A 14,759-nucleotide genomic window follows, 5' to 3' on the forward strand; every position below is an offset into this window, starting at 1 on the left:
TGGTATAACGTTTATTAGTCATCGCGTATCATCCATACGAGGTAACTCCGTGTGGCCGTAACTTTTGGACGGCCGTTTTTCATCGTCACACCTTTGATGAGTCTCACCACCAAGAAAATACCTTTTTATATAGAATAAACTGTTACTTTTGATACCCGTTTTAGCAGCTATTTCTTTGTAGACAGCTCACTCCTAGAATTCCCCTCGGTTCTAATAGCATCACCCAATATCAGTGGGCGGGGTTCGCGCAAATAGTGGCGCTAATTTCAGCTCGATCTTGATAGTCAAATCGGCAATTAAACCCAGCAACCTAGCTCTAGGGTACATTTGATAGTATGAGCGGACTGCACAGATCATTTGCCAAATCACGATTAGCGAGACTTCCCCCTGATGTTCCGATGTTCGACGAGAGACAGGAGCATGAGCACCGAGGTGCTGGACATGGTGAATTTGAGGATGATTCGTCCTCAGCGTCATCTGCCTCGTCTACGGGCACTGTGAGGCCATCTCCTAGTCAAAATTTGTTTGCCAGGAATAGTGGGTATGTCTCTTTTGAAATGTGTGAATTCCATATAGCTTGTCGATATGGAACCTCCCATCCTATAGTCCCAGCATTTTCACTTTCAAGTGATTTGATAGGCTCCTATGGGCAAAGCAGCTTTGATTATTTTGGCTATGCGATTTCTGAGATTCCATGACAGCCCATTTTCCTGAAAACGTGAGGTCTAATTTTTCCCAATTTCCAAAGGGCGCAAGCAGGAAGAGGAGACATATCTTCGCTTCCATGGATGGGTTTCTTCGAGAGAGAACTATTTCTCGAGGAAGATATTGCCGATTTGCGCATTATTCATCACGCCTATATTATCTCGCCAACGGATTCTGGTCCTCTGTTCGTTATGCATCACGGAGCAGGGTCATCGGGGCTGTCATTCGCGGCCTGTGCCCAAGAACTTAGAAAAATTCTTCCAAAAGCAGGAATTTTATCTTTAGACGCACGCGATCATGGACTCACTACTTCCACGCGTGGGACCCAGGACGATACTGGGAATGCGGGAAGCCATGCGGAGCTGGACCTGCGCTTGGAAACACTGAGTCGCGACCTGGTGTTTGTCATCAATCAAGCAAAAGTGAAGATGAAGTGGGAGTCTATGCCACCGTTAGTCTTAGTTGGACACAGCCTTGGCGGCGCCGTAGTGACGGATGTTGCTAAGAATGGTGAATTGGGTTCGGAGCTCCTTGCTTATGCGGTGCTGGACGTCGTGGAAGGTTAGCACATTCTCCGTCAATTTCTTAAATGGCCCTGATGAGGACAAAACAAATGCAATACAGAAGCTAATTGTTCATTTAGGCTCCGCCATGGATGCCCTTCAGAGCATGGAAACATATCTTTCAACTCGTCCGTCAAGTTTCCCATCCTTATCGACTGGTATTACTTGGCAGTATGTCAATCTCCTCTTGCGTCATGCGACCAACTTCTTTTCATCGATCAACTAACTAACTCTTCACCGTCAGCCTCCGCTCACGAACAATCCGAAATACAACATCAGCACGTGTTTCAGTTCCAGGCTTGCTCCACGAAGACTCGTCAGATGCTTCCCGCCCGTGGAAATGGAGAACTAATCTAGCATACACAAAACCTTTTTGGGAAAACTGGTTTATTGGTCTAAGTAAAAAGTTTCTCGAAGCTCGAGGAGGAAAATTGCTCCTTCTCGCAGGCACGGACAGGTTAGATAAAGAGTTGATCATCGGCCAGATGCAAGGTATGTGTACCCTCGTTCAAAACGAGCCGCAGTATCAATCCTTAGGAAGAGACTTTTAATCATTGTATCATAGGAAAATACCAATTACAAGTTTTCCCGGAAGCAGGTCACTTTATTCACGAAGATCAACCTGCCAAAACGGCCCAAATTCTAGTTGATTTCTACAAGCGAAATGATAGAAGTGCCTTGGTTTTACCCCCAAAAGTTGGGGACATGATGGCTTCAAAGGCAATGGCCAAGGGACTTGGGCTACCCTGACTTTAGAAGTTTTATTTAACATGGCTAGTACTCTCCTCCGGCTGTACTAAGTAAAAATATGTATGTCTCCACATCATACTTATTAAATGAGAGAAAATTGGTCCCTGTGTTTTAGATAATATCAAGGTAATGGCATTTAGAAATGCTAATAAATACATCCCTGAGACGAAGGGGAATCATGAAAATCATGTGATTGGTGCTGCTTCCAAATTGTTAACCCAGAGCCACGCCAAGGTATCCAAAACGCCAGGCACAGGAAACCGTTGCCCTCCGTATGCTCCCGTTAAAGTTTCAACCCATGCCCATAGCTTATAAAAAAAGCTGAATTTGAAGAGATCGTAAGAAGTAAGTAGCAGCACATGGAGAAGGGTAAACCACCGGGGAGTCAAGGCAAATATGCGCCCCCAGCAATAACCAAATTCATCCCAGTAAAATGAACCTTGTAAACTGGGCTTTTCTTCGTCGGGAAAGCGCTGATTTGGTCTGGAGTAACCACTACGTCTTTCCCCTTCTTTTTGCTACTTGTGGCTCCCACACTGGACGTAGTTTGAGTAGCAGAAGCCGCTGAGGTACTCGCAGTATCGATTTTTGTCCCCGTTCCTCCTTCACCGATGATCTTTCCTTGAGCGCTACCAGGATCAGTAGCGGGGCCTGCGACGTCCCAAACACGAACGGTCCCATCCGCGCCACCAGAAACGAGGACTGTTGATTCTGCACTGAAAGATAGAGACCAGATTCCTCCCCTTCCATGGCCACGCATACGCTTGAGAAGTTTGCCAGGTGCCAAGTCCCAAAGAAAAATAGAGCCGTGATCGTCGGCTGAAGCGAGAATCCTGCCGTTCTTACTACATGCAAGTGCAGTAATATTGCCAGTGTGCCCAGTGAACATACGAACTGCGTTTCCAGTTGTAATGGCCCACATGCGCACCGTCCTATCTGAGCTCCCAGTAAAGATATATGCAGAGTTGGGGTGGAAACAGACGCAGTCCACATCTTGGTCATGTCCAGCAAAAATTCGTTGTTGTCGGATTCGATCGGTGACCCAAAGCCGTGCAGTCTTGTCGTGACCGCCAGAAACGAAATAATGGCCATATGGACCCCAAGCCAAATCCCAAACTGGCTGGTCATGACCTTTATAGACTACCATACACTGCCAAAGGTCAAGAGACCATAGCCTAATGGTCTTGTCACCGGAGGACGAGAGAAGCCAGCGAGTATTTGTCTTAACTTCTGCATCGTCTGGGCTCGCAACTGAGGGTGCAAATGCAACGGCAAAAACGGGACCCGAATGCCCGTAGAGACGACGAGAGTTAGACAGTTTAAGGTCTTTATCCTCAAGTTCTGGGTATGTAGGCTGGATTGGAAGTCCATCGACACTCCAAACCCGAATGTACGAGTCCTGCATACCAGCAGCAACGAGCATGTTGTCACCTGAAAAGTCTAGGCAATTAATGCTATTGAAAAGTTAGTGAATCTCCCATGTTCATAGAAATATATTGCATACCCGTCATATGTGTTGTGAAACGTAAACATGCAGACGCTGATAGCTGGGCCAACTCCTCCAGTGCGACCCTCAACCTTAAATCTATCGCGATTTTCTTTTACTTTCTGAGCTTCCATCGCCACATCCCGAGCGAGAGATGCCGGGTAAGGAATGTCCGAACGCGATGGGGATTCTAAGTCGTCTTCTTTTTTGATCATTTGCTCGAAATGTTGAACAAGAGAGGGACGACCTGGCTGAGGAGGTTCCTTGCTGTCTGCCTCCTCAAGTTCCGCTCTCACATCGTTTTCAAGGTCAGGTTCAAGAGGAAGTCTCCCCAGCTTGAGACGTGGAAGTGTACCTGCCATTGTGGGATTGTCACCGGTGTATGCGGAGCCGGGATGATGACCAGGGATTCCTTCATCCTCTAGAGGTGGGCCACCATCAATATCATTTGCCCTCGCCAACATGGCGGCAAAGCTGAACCGTTCATCAGACGAGCGTTCCTTGGTTATAATAGTGCAATAACTGCTTAGCAGAGCAGATATCAAAGAACCACCTTCCTTTCCTTTGCTCTCCAGATATTGCATGAGATTCGAAAAAGCAGGGTTGCTCAGAGTGATGCGATACTTGTTTTCCCGGTATATTTTCGCTACAGAGTTGGATTTCAGGTGCTCAGGAAGAGTGACAGGCCCAAGAGTCCGAATATCCTCACTATGATCAGGAAGAAAGAGATCTTTGTTCGCATCGAAAAACTGACGGGCTTCCGTCGGTGCTAAGGTCGAAACGAGGCTAAGGTACGAGTAGACAAAAAGCGGCCAGAGGATACGTCGGAGCTCAGGCTGCCAATATTGTTAGAGACGGATATACTGAGGTAAAATGAAGTACTTGCCTTGTAAATGTCCAAGTTGTTCTCAACCCATGCCCTGATCATATCTAGTGCGTGTCAGAACTGTAGCTCACACAAGTCAAGTGATTCATCACCTACCAAAGGCAGGACGGAACCTTGTGCGAGAGTCATCCCCCACAGGGGGAAGAGGGCGTCCATCAATCTCCTGGCTCGCAGACTCCATCCTGAGCATCATCTCAGTTCGATTATACCCTTTTTTCGCTAGATAATCGATGACCTGGAGACGGAATCAGTCAGTAGACGATAAAAAACAGAAGGATGCATTACAGAAACGAATCAAAGCATAACATAATATAATGATGTAGTGTGCCGAGCAGAAAAGGGAACACAGTCAAAAAAAGTTTTCTATGTCTGCAGCAGTGCACTTTTGTGCGATTTATGTTGCTTCTGCCACCCACATTGCCTGCTGCATGGCCTTTTTTTTTTTTTTTTTTTGTTTGGTTGGGATAAACTGATATATAAAGTTCCTTGGGTTCAAGTATTTCCCCAAATGCCTTTCTGGCCTTCTCTGGAGCTTTGAGCGACTCCATAATGGACATGGAAAAGGAGTCATCCACGATCAGACAATGACAAGAGGAGAAAGCAAGGCCTAAGCATGGCAATAGGAAACCTGCAAGTGAACAGAGGATGCAATATATAACCAAATCTCACAACTCAGCAGCATGTGATATCTGCTCACGGAAAACCCCATATAGAGCAGATTCATACCTGGATAAATCCAGCCGGGGAATAAAAAAATAATGAATGCCTAGGGGGAGGTGCTTATATTCAACCACAAAGATCGAAGGCATGGTCAGGGCAGATTTGATAAAACAAGATATAAAAGATATTATAAAACTTTTGAATGAAGATTGAAGCAACCAAACAGGAGTCAGGAAACGAACACCATATCGGCAGTGTCAGGATAGCAGTAGCAGCGACTTACGATTTGGTTCAGGTTTTGCTGCGACATTACGGCCGGTGATGAAGTAGTCGTAGTAGGGGTTCCACCAGCGGCAGGAGGAGCGCTACTCATCGGCTGCTGCTGAGTAGGCGTAGGCAGTGGGTTGTTCGGGCCCATGCTGCCACTGCGAGGGCCAGGGCTGGGGGCTCCGCCTGGAGCTGACATCTTGATCTACTCCTCTTTGACGTGACACGATCTGTGGATCGGCTGTGACTGGAGATAGACGTAGATATAAATATACTTTCTTGGGCAAATCAAGCGGCCTGGCTTCGTTTGACGGGGGTATCATGATAGTGATGGATGCCAGAGGACGATGCCGTCCGTGAATCTATGGGACTCAATTTGATAATTGGCCGGAGCGCGCTTAGTCATGTAAGCTGGTGTTTAATCACGTGATATTTTGAAAGCATCTTACGCACCCCATTGATTGGATCTTCAACTAGTTATCAGGGAGGACAGGCAGATACGCCAGCTGTTTTCTCTCATGGCATACGGACATGGAGTCCCAGGAGCCCGATCACGCCTTCAGCGCTGCTGATAGAATTGAGCAACTGAACGAAATTGATCGCGTAGGGTCTACAAACTCCCCTCTTCCAACCGCCACGATGGTTAATCTCCTCGCTAGGATGCTACAAAGCTGCTCCGCGCGGCGGGGTTTGCAGTCCAAGCCTTAACCAATATACCTCTCTCCAATGGCGGCACCAAGGATAGCCATTCTCCTTCTAGCAAGAGCGCCTTAGAAGCTCATCAGGAGGCCTTTAAAGCTGCGTCTTCTCAATACTTCGCCCTCCTCTCATCAATCGATGTTCGTCTGCGCCGACAAGTCTACGCTCTTGAAGAAGCATCTATTATTCGCCCTGAAACAACTACTAAAACGGCTGAAGGTTCTGGTACTGCCGCATTTAACCCGCTTGAGACTAGTTGGTTGAATACCCGGAAAGACAGCGTCGGGAAGGATAAAGAAGCGGAGCTATGGGCGGAAGCCAAGGACCTTGTGATGAAGCTAGGCTCTATGGACGCCGAGGATCCCAGTGCGGAACGAAACAGTGACACGCGGCTGAAGCCTATGGAAATCGATTGAGACCCTTTTGGTCCTATACACCCGAAATATCCTTCTCTTTGCGCCGGAGACAAGCTTCGTCGTGTCTCGTCAAAATCAATGCGGGCTTCTAGTTCGAACTGAAGTCTTTTCTCCAGAAGTCTTGTCAAAAGTGTACCAAAGCAGATGCTTTCTTGGATAGGGCACTTGATATTGAAGCAGGTAATAACCCAACGGCATTCCTATACATCCTTGCAGGTGGTGGCTCTTAATTTGGTTATACGCCTGCACAACCTTATGGCAATCACCAAATTCACCTGACAGCGTTGTTTACTGCGCTACGCTATTCATTTGCCAATAGTCCGTTGCTCCAGCCAGTGCCACACGGAATGTCGTCGCTACAATTTAGTGCTCGGAATAATTGAAGCAGCTCTGAAGAGCTACTATGATACGGGCACCGGATACCAATGAATTCAAAGGGAATTTTACATTTTAAGAGTCAAAATGCGTATTGTCTAGAAGTTCTTTGGATTCACAACTGTGCGCTAAGTATCTTAAAGAATCGTCGTAAATCATGATTCGGGTGTCGCAGGACAAGGTACTAGGTAGTCTACCGCCTCGCATAAAACTGGTCCTAAGTGGAATAACTATTTCATCATTGAATTGATCATATCTCTGTGAGCGGACCGGTCCCTGTTTGTTTCGGATAATGGCTGTATGCCTACGAATCAAACACATATCAGTACAACTATCAAGAATAAGAAGAGTAGAATAGAGGAAACACGCACTTCGTAGCTCGGAGACGACATCTTTTGCCTTGCCGAAATATACTTCCTCTGTGAAGATATGTGCGTCAGTCCTGCGTAAAACCAGAAGCCTAGCCTCTTCTGGGATCATCCCCTCAAAGCATTCTAGCTTGACGGTGAACGTACGAAGTAGATTTCTCATCTTCAATTCCATATCCTCCACTAACCGGCCGACATTGGCCACATGGCTAGCGTCTCCTTCAATAGGCATATCGGCTTCGATCTGCCTGGTCATATTACCACTCAGATCCATATCCCCAAGCACTTCTGAGCCGGTGGACAGATGTAAGATGACGGTACTCGTAAGCTTATAGTGACATATACGTCCCCTGTCTGTGGCTTCAAAGACGTGAATACTATCCCAAGCCCCTGAATTCTTAGAACCCGGTGTGATCCCTAGGAATACGCTCCCGTAAGCATCCCCAGACGTAATATCCGAACATATTCCAAAGGGAAAAACGTACCTTTCTTCAACAACACCACTCCGGCAAACCCATCGTCATCCAAGTCCCAAAAGTACACACTCCCTACACCCCCTTCAAAATACAACTCTCGATAAACATCAAACGCCTCGTTCGCCGCAACCTCCATCTTCCTCACTCTCTCGCTTGGTACCGTGCCATCGTCAAGTGGTGGGTCAAACTCATTGCTCCAAGGGCTGCGGTAACTATCGCCATCTCGATTGTAGTCGCAAAGGAGGTAGTCTCTCTGTGAACGGCGGCAGCGTCGGATTTCGAGAGGCTGGTCGACGGAAGCGAGGAGGTCTTCTGTGAGGTCTGGGACGAGGGTGGTAATATACTGAAGATTGCGCTTAGTATCGCGTGGGGAGAGGCGACGGAGGAGGTCTCTATTTAGATATTCGACCGTCGGGTTAGCTTCTGATGTCCCCCCCTTACGGTCCACGTCGAGCGGGGTAAATTGGTCGTGAAAAAGGGCCAAATTAGTGACAGGGCAAGGTGCAGATGATCCAAAGAGAACTTACAGGGCACTGTCGAATTGTGTATCTGCCATCGTGACTCGATTGTAAGCGGATTGGGGAACCAGCTGCTGCGAAATGCCGGTTGTTGACGCTTGGGGAGTCCCAGGGTCAACAAGATGCAAGCATCCCCACGGGTGCGTGGACACACCCAAAGTGCGTCGGCAAAAGCGTCTCCGGACAATCTGGTGCAATTTATGCCGCGTAAGGAACTGATATTTTACAGGTGTTTGACACTAGGACGCGGGAGATTACATCTACGCACAAACGTGTAATATATATATAAAGTCGAAACAAAAAGTAGATGGCCTTGAACTTCCTATTCAAACACATCACTATCATCACTGATCATATAGCGTTTTTTTCGCTGGGATGGCTTCTGGTCCCGGTTATCCGTTCCATCAGACTCAGGGCGCGGTGCCTCCGGACGTGCGGGCCATGCCAAATTTGGGAAGAATGCTTCAATATCTAATGAGCTAAGCTCTTCCGTGCCGCAACGCTTTTCCACTCGAGGAGGTTGCTCGCGAGACTGATGTGCTGTGACAGACTGAGGATCATCCTCCCGGTCCGTAGATAATCCCTCGAGACCTTCTCCGTCATCATCAGGGTCACCTACTATTGCTCTATATTGGGCTTCACAGTCAAACCCTAATTTTGATATCTTTCGAAAGGTCTTGACCACCCGGCGGGTGTACTTTCCATGCTCTATGAATCCTGTTGGCCGAAGAGATCTTTGATGTTCCGGGTATACGTCCATTCGAAGGCGCGGGATCTGCTTGCCAGCTATTTCCTGAAAATCCGGGTCATCCGCTAATTCCTGGCTTTGATTCGCACACAAATCACCAAGGTCCGGAAACTCCTCAAGCTCAGGGCTAGGGGTGCGAACAACCCTCTTCCTTTTCGAACGACCATTAGAGTCTGTGTTCGTACGCCCGAGGCGCGAAGCCTTTGTAAAACCCTTTTCGACACCATCAGGCATGTGGAATTTCTTTGGAGGCCGTTTCGGCGCGCGAGAACGCTTTGCAGGTTCTGGTAGGCCCAACTGAGAATTCTCAATTGGAATTTCAATCATCTTTTCTTCAGCTTCCGGCTGAATATCTTGAGGGACTATTCGCGAAGATTTATCGGTGTGAAACGTGAACCTTGACCCAGAAGCAATCAGTTGCTGCATCTTCTCGTAGCTATCTTTTGCTTTGCTGTATGATTCTTCTTCTTTCCCCTTTGATAATAGAAGGATGATATTCCCCGCTCTTTTCCTGCCGGTGCGTCCCATTCTTTGCAACATTCTAATGGGTGATGAGTGACCGTCGTAGCAAATAATCAAGTCGACTTCGCCAATATCTAGACCTTCCTCGCCAATGGACGTCGCCACAATAGTGTTGTAGGTTCCAGTCTTGAACTTCCCTACAACTTCCAATTGCGTCTTTTGATCCATCCCTTCCGATCCCTTCGCATTTGCCTGCCCGACGAAAACATGAGGACGTACAAACGGCTGATGCTTTCTGAGGACTCGGACTATCTCCTCCGCACTATCGCGAAAGTGACTGAATATCATGACGCGAGTATTCGAGTCCGACCCTTCGCTATCTCCACCGTTCTTCCCCCCAGCATCCAAAAAATGATTCAGAATAGCCCGTCTCAGATACTCAAGCTTAGGATGTCCGATAAATTCCTCAGTATTGGTCCAGGACCGTAATTTGCTCATCAAAACTTTGAAATTACCATCTGCAACGATCTGAGAAGCGCATTTGCCGCCTTTCTTCTCCTTCAAAACCGAATCTTCGAACGAGACAAGGTTTCTGTAGAACGGGCCAATTCCATGGTACTTCAACAAATCGATCGCGTGCGCAAGGCTGGCGAGCACAGTAAACATTGAATTGATCGTCCCTTTAACAGGCCAAGATGCCGCTCTCCCTGCCGGGGAGGAATTCCACTCCTGTCGGGCCTTGGTTAGACCGAAAGGCGTGAGAGCCATCGGGTCCCTACCCCAATAGGCATTCTGATTTCGAAGTCTATCAACCACCGGCTGCAACGCCTTGGCAAAGAGCTCCATCGAAGTTATCATATCTCTTGAATTTTCAAAAGTTATCGTTTCGACGTTCCGTTGATGAACGAAGCCGCGAATATCAAGGGACTTTTCCGTTCGTATTTCAATTCTCGATATGCTTAGCCCGTCAATTACCTCTTGGACTGCTTCGACGGTTGCGCCGGGGGTAGCAGTCAGCGCTAGTACTCTGAAGCTGTTGTTGAACCTTTGAAGAAACTTGACAATCTCGACATACGCGTAAGCTCCCGTTGCACGGTGGGCTTCATCAACGACCAGGAGGACAATGCGCTTCGGGTCGGCGATTCCCGTTTTTAGATCATTCATTATCGTTTGAGGCGTCATGAAAAACACCCGTTTCGACCGCCATTCTTCGGCCCTCACACCTGGTGGGGTATTGCCGGTGAGTAGCGTCGTCTGCGAGCGAGGTATTCCCGCAATATGGAAACAAGCGTCCACCTGCTGTGATACAAGGGGCTTTGTCGGAGCAACGAATACAATCTGAGCGTCTTTTGTCCAGTGAAACCAATTCAGCATAACCGTAGCGGCAATAAACGTCTTCCCTAGGCCAGTTGGCAGCGCGACCAGGAGGTTATGAAATAGTGCCCTGTGAGCGATATTGAACTGGTATTCCCTCCTGCTGCCAAGATTCTTTGGAAAAATCCAGGTGCGAAGGGCGTCCTTGTTCAGTTCGTGATGGGTTGGAGGTTCGTTCCGGGAGGATGATGGCCAAGTCTGCGTAGCGGGTTGAGATGATCGTTTACTGCTACTGCTGGCGAAGCCGCCCAGCAGAGTCGTCTGACGGAAACTCGTGCTTTGGGAAGCGGTTGGGCGGCGCGTTGTGTTTTGCGACGGCCGTGGCTGGGACGAAATCAAGATCGGTTCTTTATCCGCGGTTTCGGTGAATTCCGGCTCAAAATCAAAAGCATCATCCGGGATATCTTCAAAGTCAAAGATGGTCTCCTTTTCGGCGTTAGTAACGGGGCCAGGAGTTGCATGTACTTGAGTATCGCCCGGCTCTTCTATTGAATCATCTAACATTTCGGCATCACCACGAGCCGATTGCTCTTCCTCAAATGATCGAAGTGATGCAGCGATAGCGGCATCGATATCTTTTCCATTCGTTCCATGACTCCCGATCGTTGACGGTTTCCTTCCCCAGATTGCTGGAAGCGGGGATTTCTGCTTCGCCTTCGAGACCGTAGAGGGCTTGTTGCGTTCCGGCGCTTTCCACCGGGGTCCTCGAATCCTTGACGGGCTCGATGAAGGTTGAGTTTGGGTGACAAACAAAGGCTTCTGGTCAACATGGTACTTTGGAGTATACGTCTTGGGCTTTCGCGCAGCGGGGTTATCGTCGTTGCTCTTCCTACCTCTGCCCGTCGTCTTCGAATTCGGAGGCAGGGAAGGATCGAAAGTGTCAGAATCCGTACCGGCTTCCTCGATCTCCCTCCTCCCTGTGCTGTCCGTGTTTATCTCATGGCTGTTTAAGCGGCGACGCTTTGTCGGCCGGCCGGTTTGGGAATCCGACACCTCGTTGAGAGTGACTTCATTGAAGAGCTCGTCGTCGGTGATGAAATCACTTAGTCCAGAACAGCCGTCGTCGGCCATTGTTGCCACGATCCTAGCTGGCTACGACATTCCGAGGCCTGTCAAACAGGCTGTCTTATGTCATTCTTGTCATCAGGTAGCCGGACCTGCAAGTCCGTCCAATGGCACGGAACACGGAGGCGAGCACGGAGCGTGGCCGTCGTCAACTCGCCTCGATTCGCGTCCGTCGCGTCTCGCCCATGATCAAGCAGGGGGCAGCGCGAAGTCAGGTGACCGTCCACGGGTCTCGACCAAAGCCCTTACGTCATCGGTTAACTGGCACAGGCAGATTACATAATACTATCATCTGATCGCGAGACGATTGTATGGCGGTTGAAGAATTGTCCACGCTTCATTCGCTGGCGGGCTGGGATAGCTCTTATTCTTGCAATTGCTTTTTCTTTCTTTTCTTTTTCTTTTTTTCCTTTTTTTTTCTTTTTTTGCCCCCTTTTCTTAATTATGGAAATGTTGGCCGTCTTAATTGGCAATAGCGCCGAGCTCAGCAGCGCATGGAGTACATATTCTGATGCAAATCCAGCGAACAAGCAGGAATCAACAACACCCTGGTCGTTCGAGCACATTCGACAACATGAAAAGAGTGAGAAAAATTCTGCTTTGCCAGTATGCAGATGACATTTGCCTGCAGTCCACCTTGTCTTATCCTTCGCAGAGTTTGGGTTGGGCATCCTTCATCTCTCCGCCGGCAAGGTGAGACCGACTATGACCTTTCCACTCTTGCCGCCAAGCCACGTTCTCCACCACAAAGCAAGGATTTCCTGAGACCAGTGCTATTGATGTCGGGTGTTTTGAACCAATGTGAGCCAAACAAAATGTTTTGGAGGGTTGTCCGAGGCGGAACCTGGCCCTCATCGCTGGCAGCGAGAGACCGCAAGATGGGAGGAGTCCCCGAGACAACATCCACCCTGTGACTAACTTGACCCCGTCTCCTCTGGGCTGCTCGAGCTTCGAAGGGTGGTTTGATCTGAAGCAGCAGGCATCCAACCTTCAAAACGCCACCAATAATAGTAAAAATCGCCAGCTGAGCCAACTCACCCCCCCAGCTGCTTTGGGCGAACGCTATGCCGGAATCAGTCACCTTTAGATCACCATTGTCTGGGCCACCCCTACTAGGCGGCCCACTGGCTGCCCACGGCCTTTAAAAAGGTCCAGTTTTTTCCCCAGAATCAAAATTTTGTTTGTGTAAATTTCCCACCGAAAGTTTAAGCTTGTCAATCGCCTCTGTTGCCAGGCCGATTCCCTCTCTTTTAAGACGCTCATTATCCCGCTCCGTGATTCCTGAAGGAATAACACATCCGTTCGCTCGTTTTCTCATCTCTTCTTGTAAACAGTCGTTTCTCGCGTCTAGCCATTTAATCACAGTCTCTGTACCTTTTTTTTTCTGTACAGCATTTTACCATCGATCAAAATGAAGTACTCCGGTGTTGTTGCTCTCTCCCTCGTTGCTGCAGCGTCTGCTGCGTCCTCGACTATGGCACTCTCCCCAACCGCCAGCTGCGCTCTCGCGTGTAAGTTTCTTTTCTGGTTTAAACACAAAATAAAAAGAAAAATTAAAATAAAAGATATACTTCGACGTAGACTGCTGCGATCATGGAGTAAATTCCTCTTTTAACATCTTCGCTAACTTAGTTGTTTAGGTCCTGAGGGAGACGTCTGCTGCCAGGCTGCGTGTGTTGGTGTGCCATGCCCTGACGATGCAATGGCCAACAAGACCGTCCAGTGCGCCGCTCAGTGCGACCAGGGCAACGGAAGCCCAGCTGCCATTGAGGCCTATGCCAAGTGTCAATCTGACTGCATCAAGACCTACTTCTTCACCGGCTCTGCTACGCTTCCCGTTGCCACTCCGCCTCCTTCTTCTCCTTCCAACAGCGCCCCCGCTGATGGTGGAAACGGTGGCTCGTCCACCCCTGGTGCTACTGGCGGTGCTGGTGGCTCTGACGGTTCTAATGGAAGTGCTACCGGATCTCCAACTGGTAAGCTATTGTCCTGACTCCCATAGGACTCCCGTGTCACACAAAACATTAACATATAGCCGCGCTAGGAACTGGCTCTGAGCCAACCGGTACTTCAACCGAAGCTCCCGCCAACAGCAACGCTGCTGCAGCTCTGACTGGCTCCTCTGCCACCCTCTTCGGCTTGGTTCTCGCTGCCTTTGCCCTCTAAACGACTACAATCATGCCTCTACTCAACCACAGCGACGACAACGAACACCATAATGCTGGTTGGGGCCTTCGGTGTTGCGGATATGTGTATGATCTGTTTATAGCCAAACTTAATTTTTTATTTTTCTTTGTTCATTTACTCCTAACAGCTTAATTTATGGTGCCTTAACCTCTCTCAAGCCATTGTTTGTTAATCTTTGGATTTGTCTGTCGTTGCATAACATTCGAGTCAAATTGGTTTAGCCGGCCCTTTATGTAGTAATTCTTCTGGAATTGAAAGTTGACCTGCTAATTTCCCCAAAAGGATCCTGCACATCGTGGACAGGTGGCGAGCACCAAATGCTGTTGTTAACAGAGAGAATATCTGGTCAATATTAACCAATATCACACGCCAGCTCTCTGCTGCGATCTTTTGTTGCATTCCTTTTTTCTTTTCTTTTTTTTTTTTTTTGGATTTCAACCGTTCGTGATCCAGGATTTCTTTCAGGTGACCGACGGCAAACAATGTACAACATCAATTGTTACTATTCAACACAAGTAGTGATCTCCTGTCAGTATTATTTTTGTTCAATATCTCTGGTATTAGCGCTCATTTACCTTTCAACCTCCAATGCTCTGGAGCCCGATAGCTTACCTAGGCATCCGACTAATCTTCCTGTAATATTTCCTCGGGGAACTGCCTAACAACCCAACCAAGGTGATGAAGCACATTTTTCCCGTTTATCTGCGCATGCCATCGCTTCTTCTCGTGAATACCACTTCTTTGCGTGGCAATA

At 48.3% G+C, this 14,759-nt stretch overlaps 6 protein-coding genes across 6 annotated transcripts; 3 read left to right on the plus strand and 3 right to left on the minus strand.

Moving 5' to 3' along the window:
• The first annotated feature begins 104 nt into the window (after nt 1-104).
• On the plus strand, nt 105-2,168 carry CIMG_04766 (carboxylesterase-mitochondrial 37S ribosomal protein YmS2). The gene is made up of 5 exons (XM_001245324.2): nt 105-541; nt 749-1,266; nt 1,349-1,439; nt 1,513-1,760; nt 1,834-2,168. The coding sequence occupies exons 1-5, from the start codon at nt 336-338 to the stop codon at nt 2,016-2,018; spliced, it is 1,248 nt and encodes a 415-aa protein (XP_001245325.2). The 5' UTR covers nt 105-335; the 3' UTR covers nt 2,019-2,168.
• On the minus strand, nt 2,103-5,639 carry CIMG_04767 (transcription initiation factor TFIID subunit). Its single transcript, XM_001245325.2, has 5 exons — nt 5,334-5,639; nt 4,487-4,625; nt 4,391-4,434; nt 3,523-4,340; nt 2,103-3,472 (listed from the first exon to the last, which is right to left on the minus strand). Exons 1-5 carry the CDS (start codon nt 5,514-5,516, stop codon nt 2,404-2,406), a joined length of 2,253 nt encoding a protein of 750 aa, XP_001245326.2. The 5' UTR covers nt 5,517-5,639; the 3' UTR covers nt 2,103-2,403.
• A 170-nt stretch (nt 5,640-5,809) lies between these two features.
• Nucleotides 5,810-6,924, plus strand: CIMG_04768 (uncharacterized protein). Its single transcript, XM_001245326.2, has 2 exons — nt 5,810-5,920; nt 5,977-6,924. Exons 1-2 carry the CDS (start codon nt 5,849-5,851, stop codon nt 6,430-6,432), a joined length of 528 nt encoding a protein of 175 aa, XP_001245327.1. The 5' UTR covers nt 5,810-5,848; the 3' UTR covers nt 6,433-6,924.
• A 14-nt stretch (nt 6,925-6,938) lies between these two features.
• On the minus strand, nt 6,939-8,250 carry CIMG_04769 (F-actin-capping protein subunit beta). Its single transcript, XM_001245327.2, has 5 exons — nt 8,179-8,250; nt 7,661-8,043; nt 7,323-7,592; nt 7,179-7,226; nt 6,939-7,111 (listed from the first exon to the last, which is right to left on the minus strand). The coding sequence occupies exons 1-5, from the start codon at nt 8,205-8,207 to the stop codon at nt 7,038-7,040; spliced, it is 804 nt and encodes a 267-aa protein (XP_001245328.1). The 5' UTR covers nt 8,208-8,250; the 3' UTR covers nt 6,939-7,037.
• Nucleotides 8,251-8,491: 241 nt separating this feature from the next.
• Nucleotides 8,492-11,824, minus strand: CIMG_04770 (ATP-dependent DNA helicase MPH1; the record flags this gene model as incomplete). The annotated part of the gene is made up of 1 exon (XM_001245328.1): nt 8,492-11,824. The coding sequence occupies one exon, from the start codon at nt 11,822-11,824 to the stop codon at nt 8,492-8,494; it is 3,333 nt and encodes a 1,110-aa protein (XP_001245329.1).
• Nucleotides 11,825-12,197: 373 nt separating this feature from the next.
• On the plus strand, nt 12,198-14,390 carry CIMG_04772 (uncharacterized protein). Its single transcript, XM_001245330.2, has 3 exons — nt 12,198-13,329; nt 13,459-13,794; nt 13,863-14,390. The coding sequence occupies exons 1-3, from the start codon at nt 13,230-13,232 to the stop codon at nt 13,982-13,984; spliced, it is 558 nt and encodes a 185-aa protein (XP_001245331.2). The 5' UTR covers nt 12,198-13,229; the 3' UTR covers nt 13,985-14,390.
• The last annotated feature ends 369 nt before the right edge of the window (nt 14,391-14,759 follow it).

The sequence above is a fragment of the Coccidioides immitis genome (assembly GCF_000149335.2).
Source record: "Coccidioides immitis RS genomic scaffold supercont3.4, whole genome shotgun sequence".
Taxonomy (NCBI): Eukaryota; Fungi; Ascomycota; class Eurotiomycetes; order Onygenales; family Onygenaceae; genus Coccidioides; species Coccidioides immitis.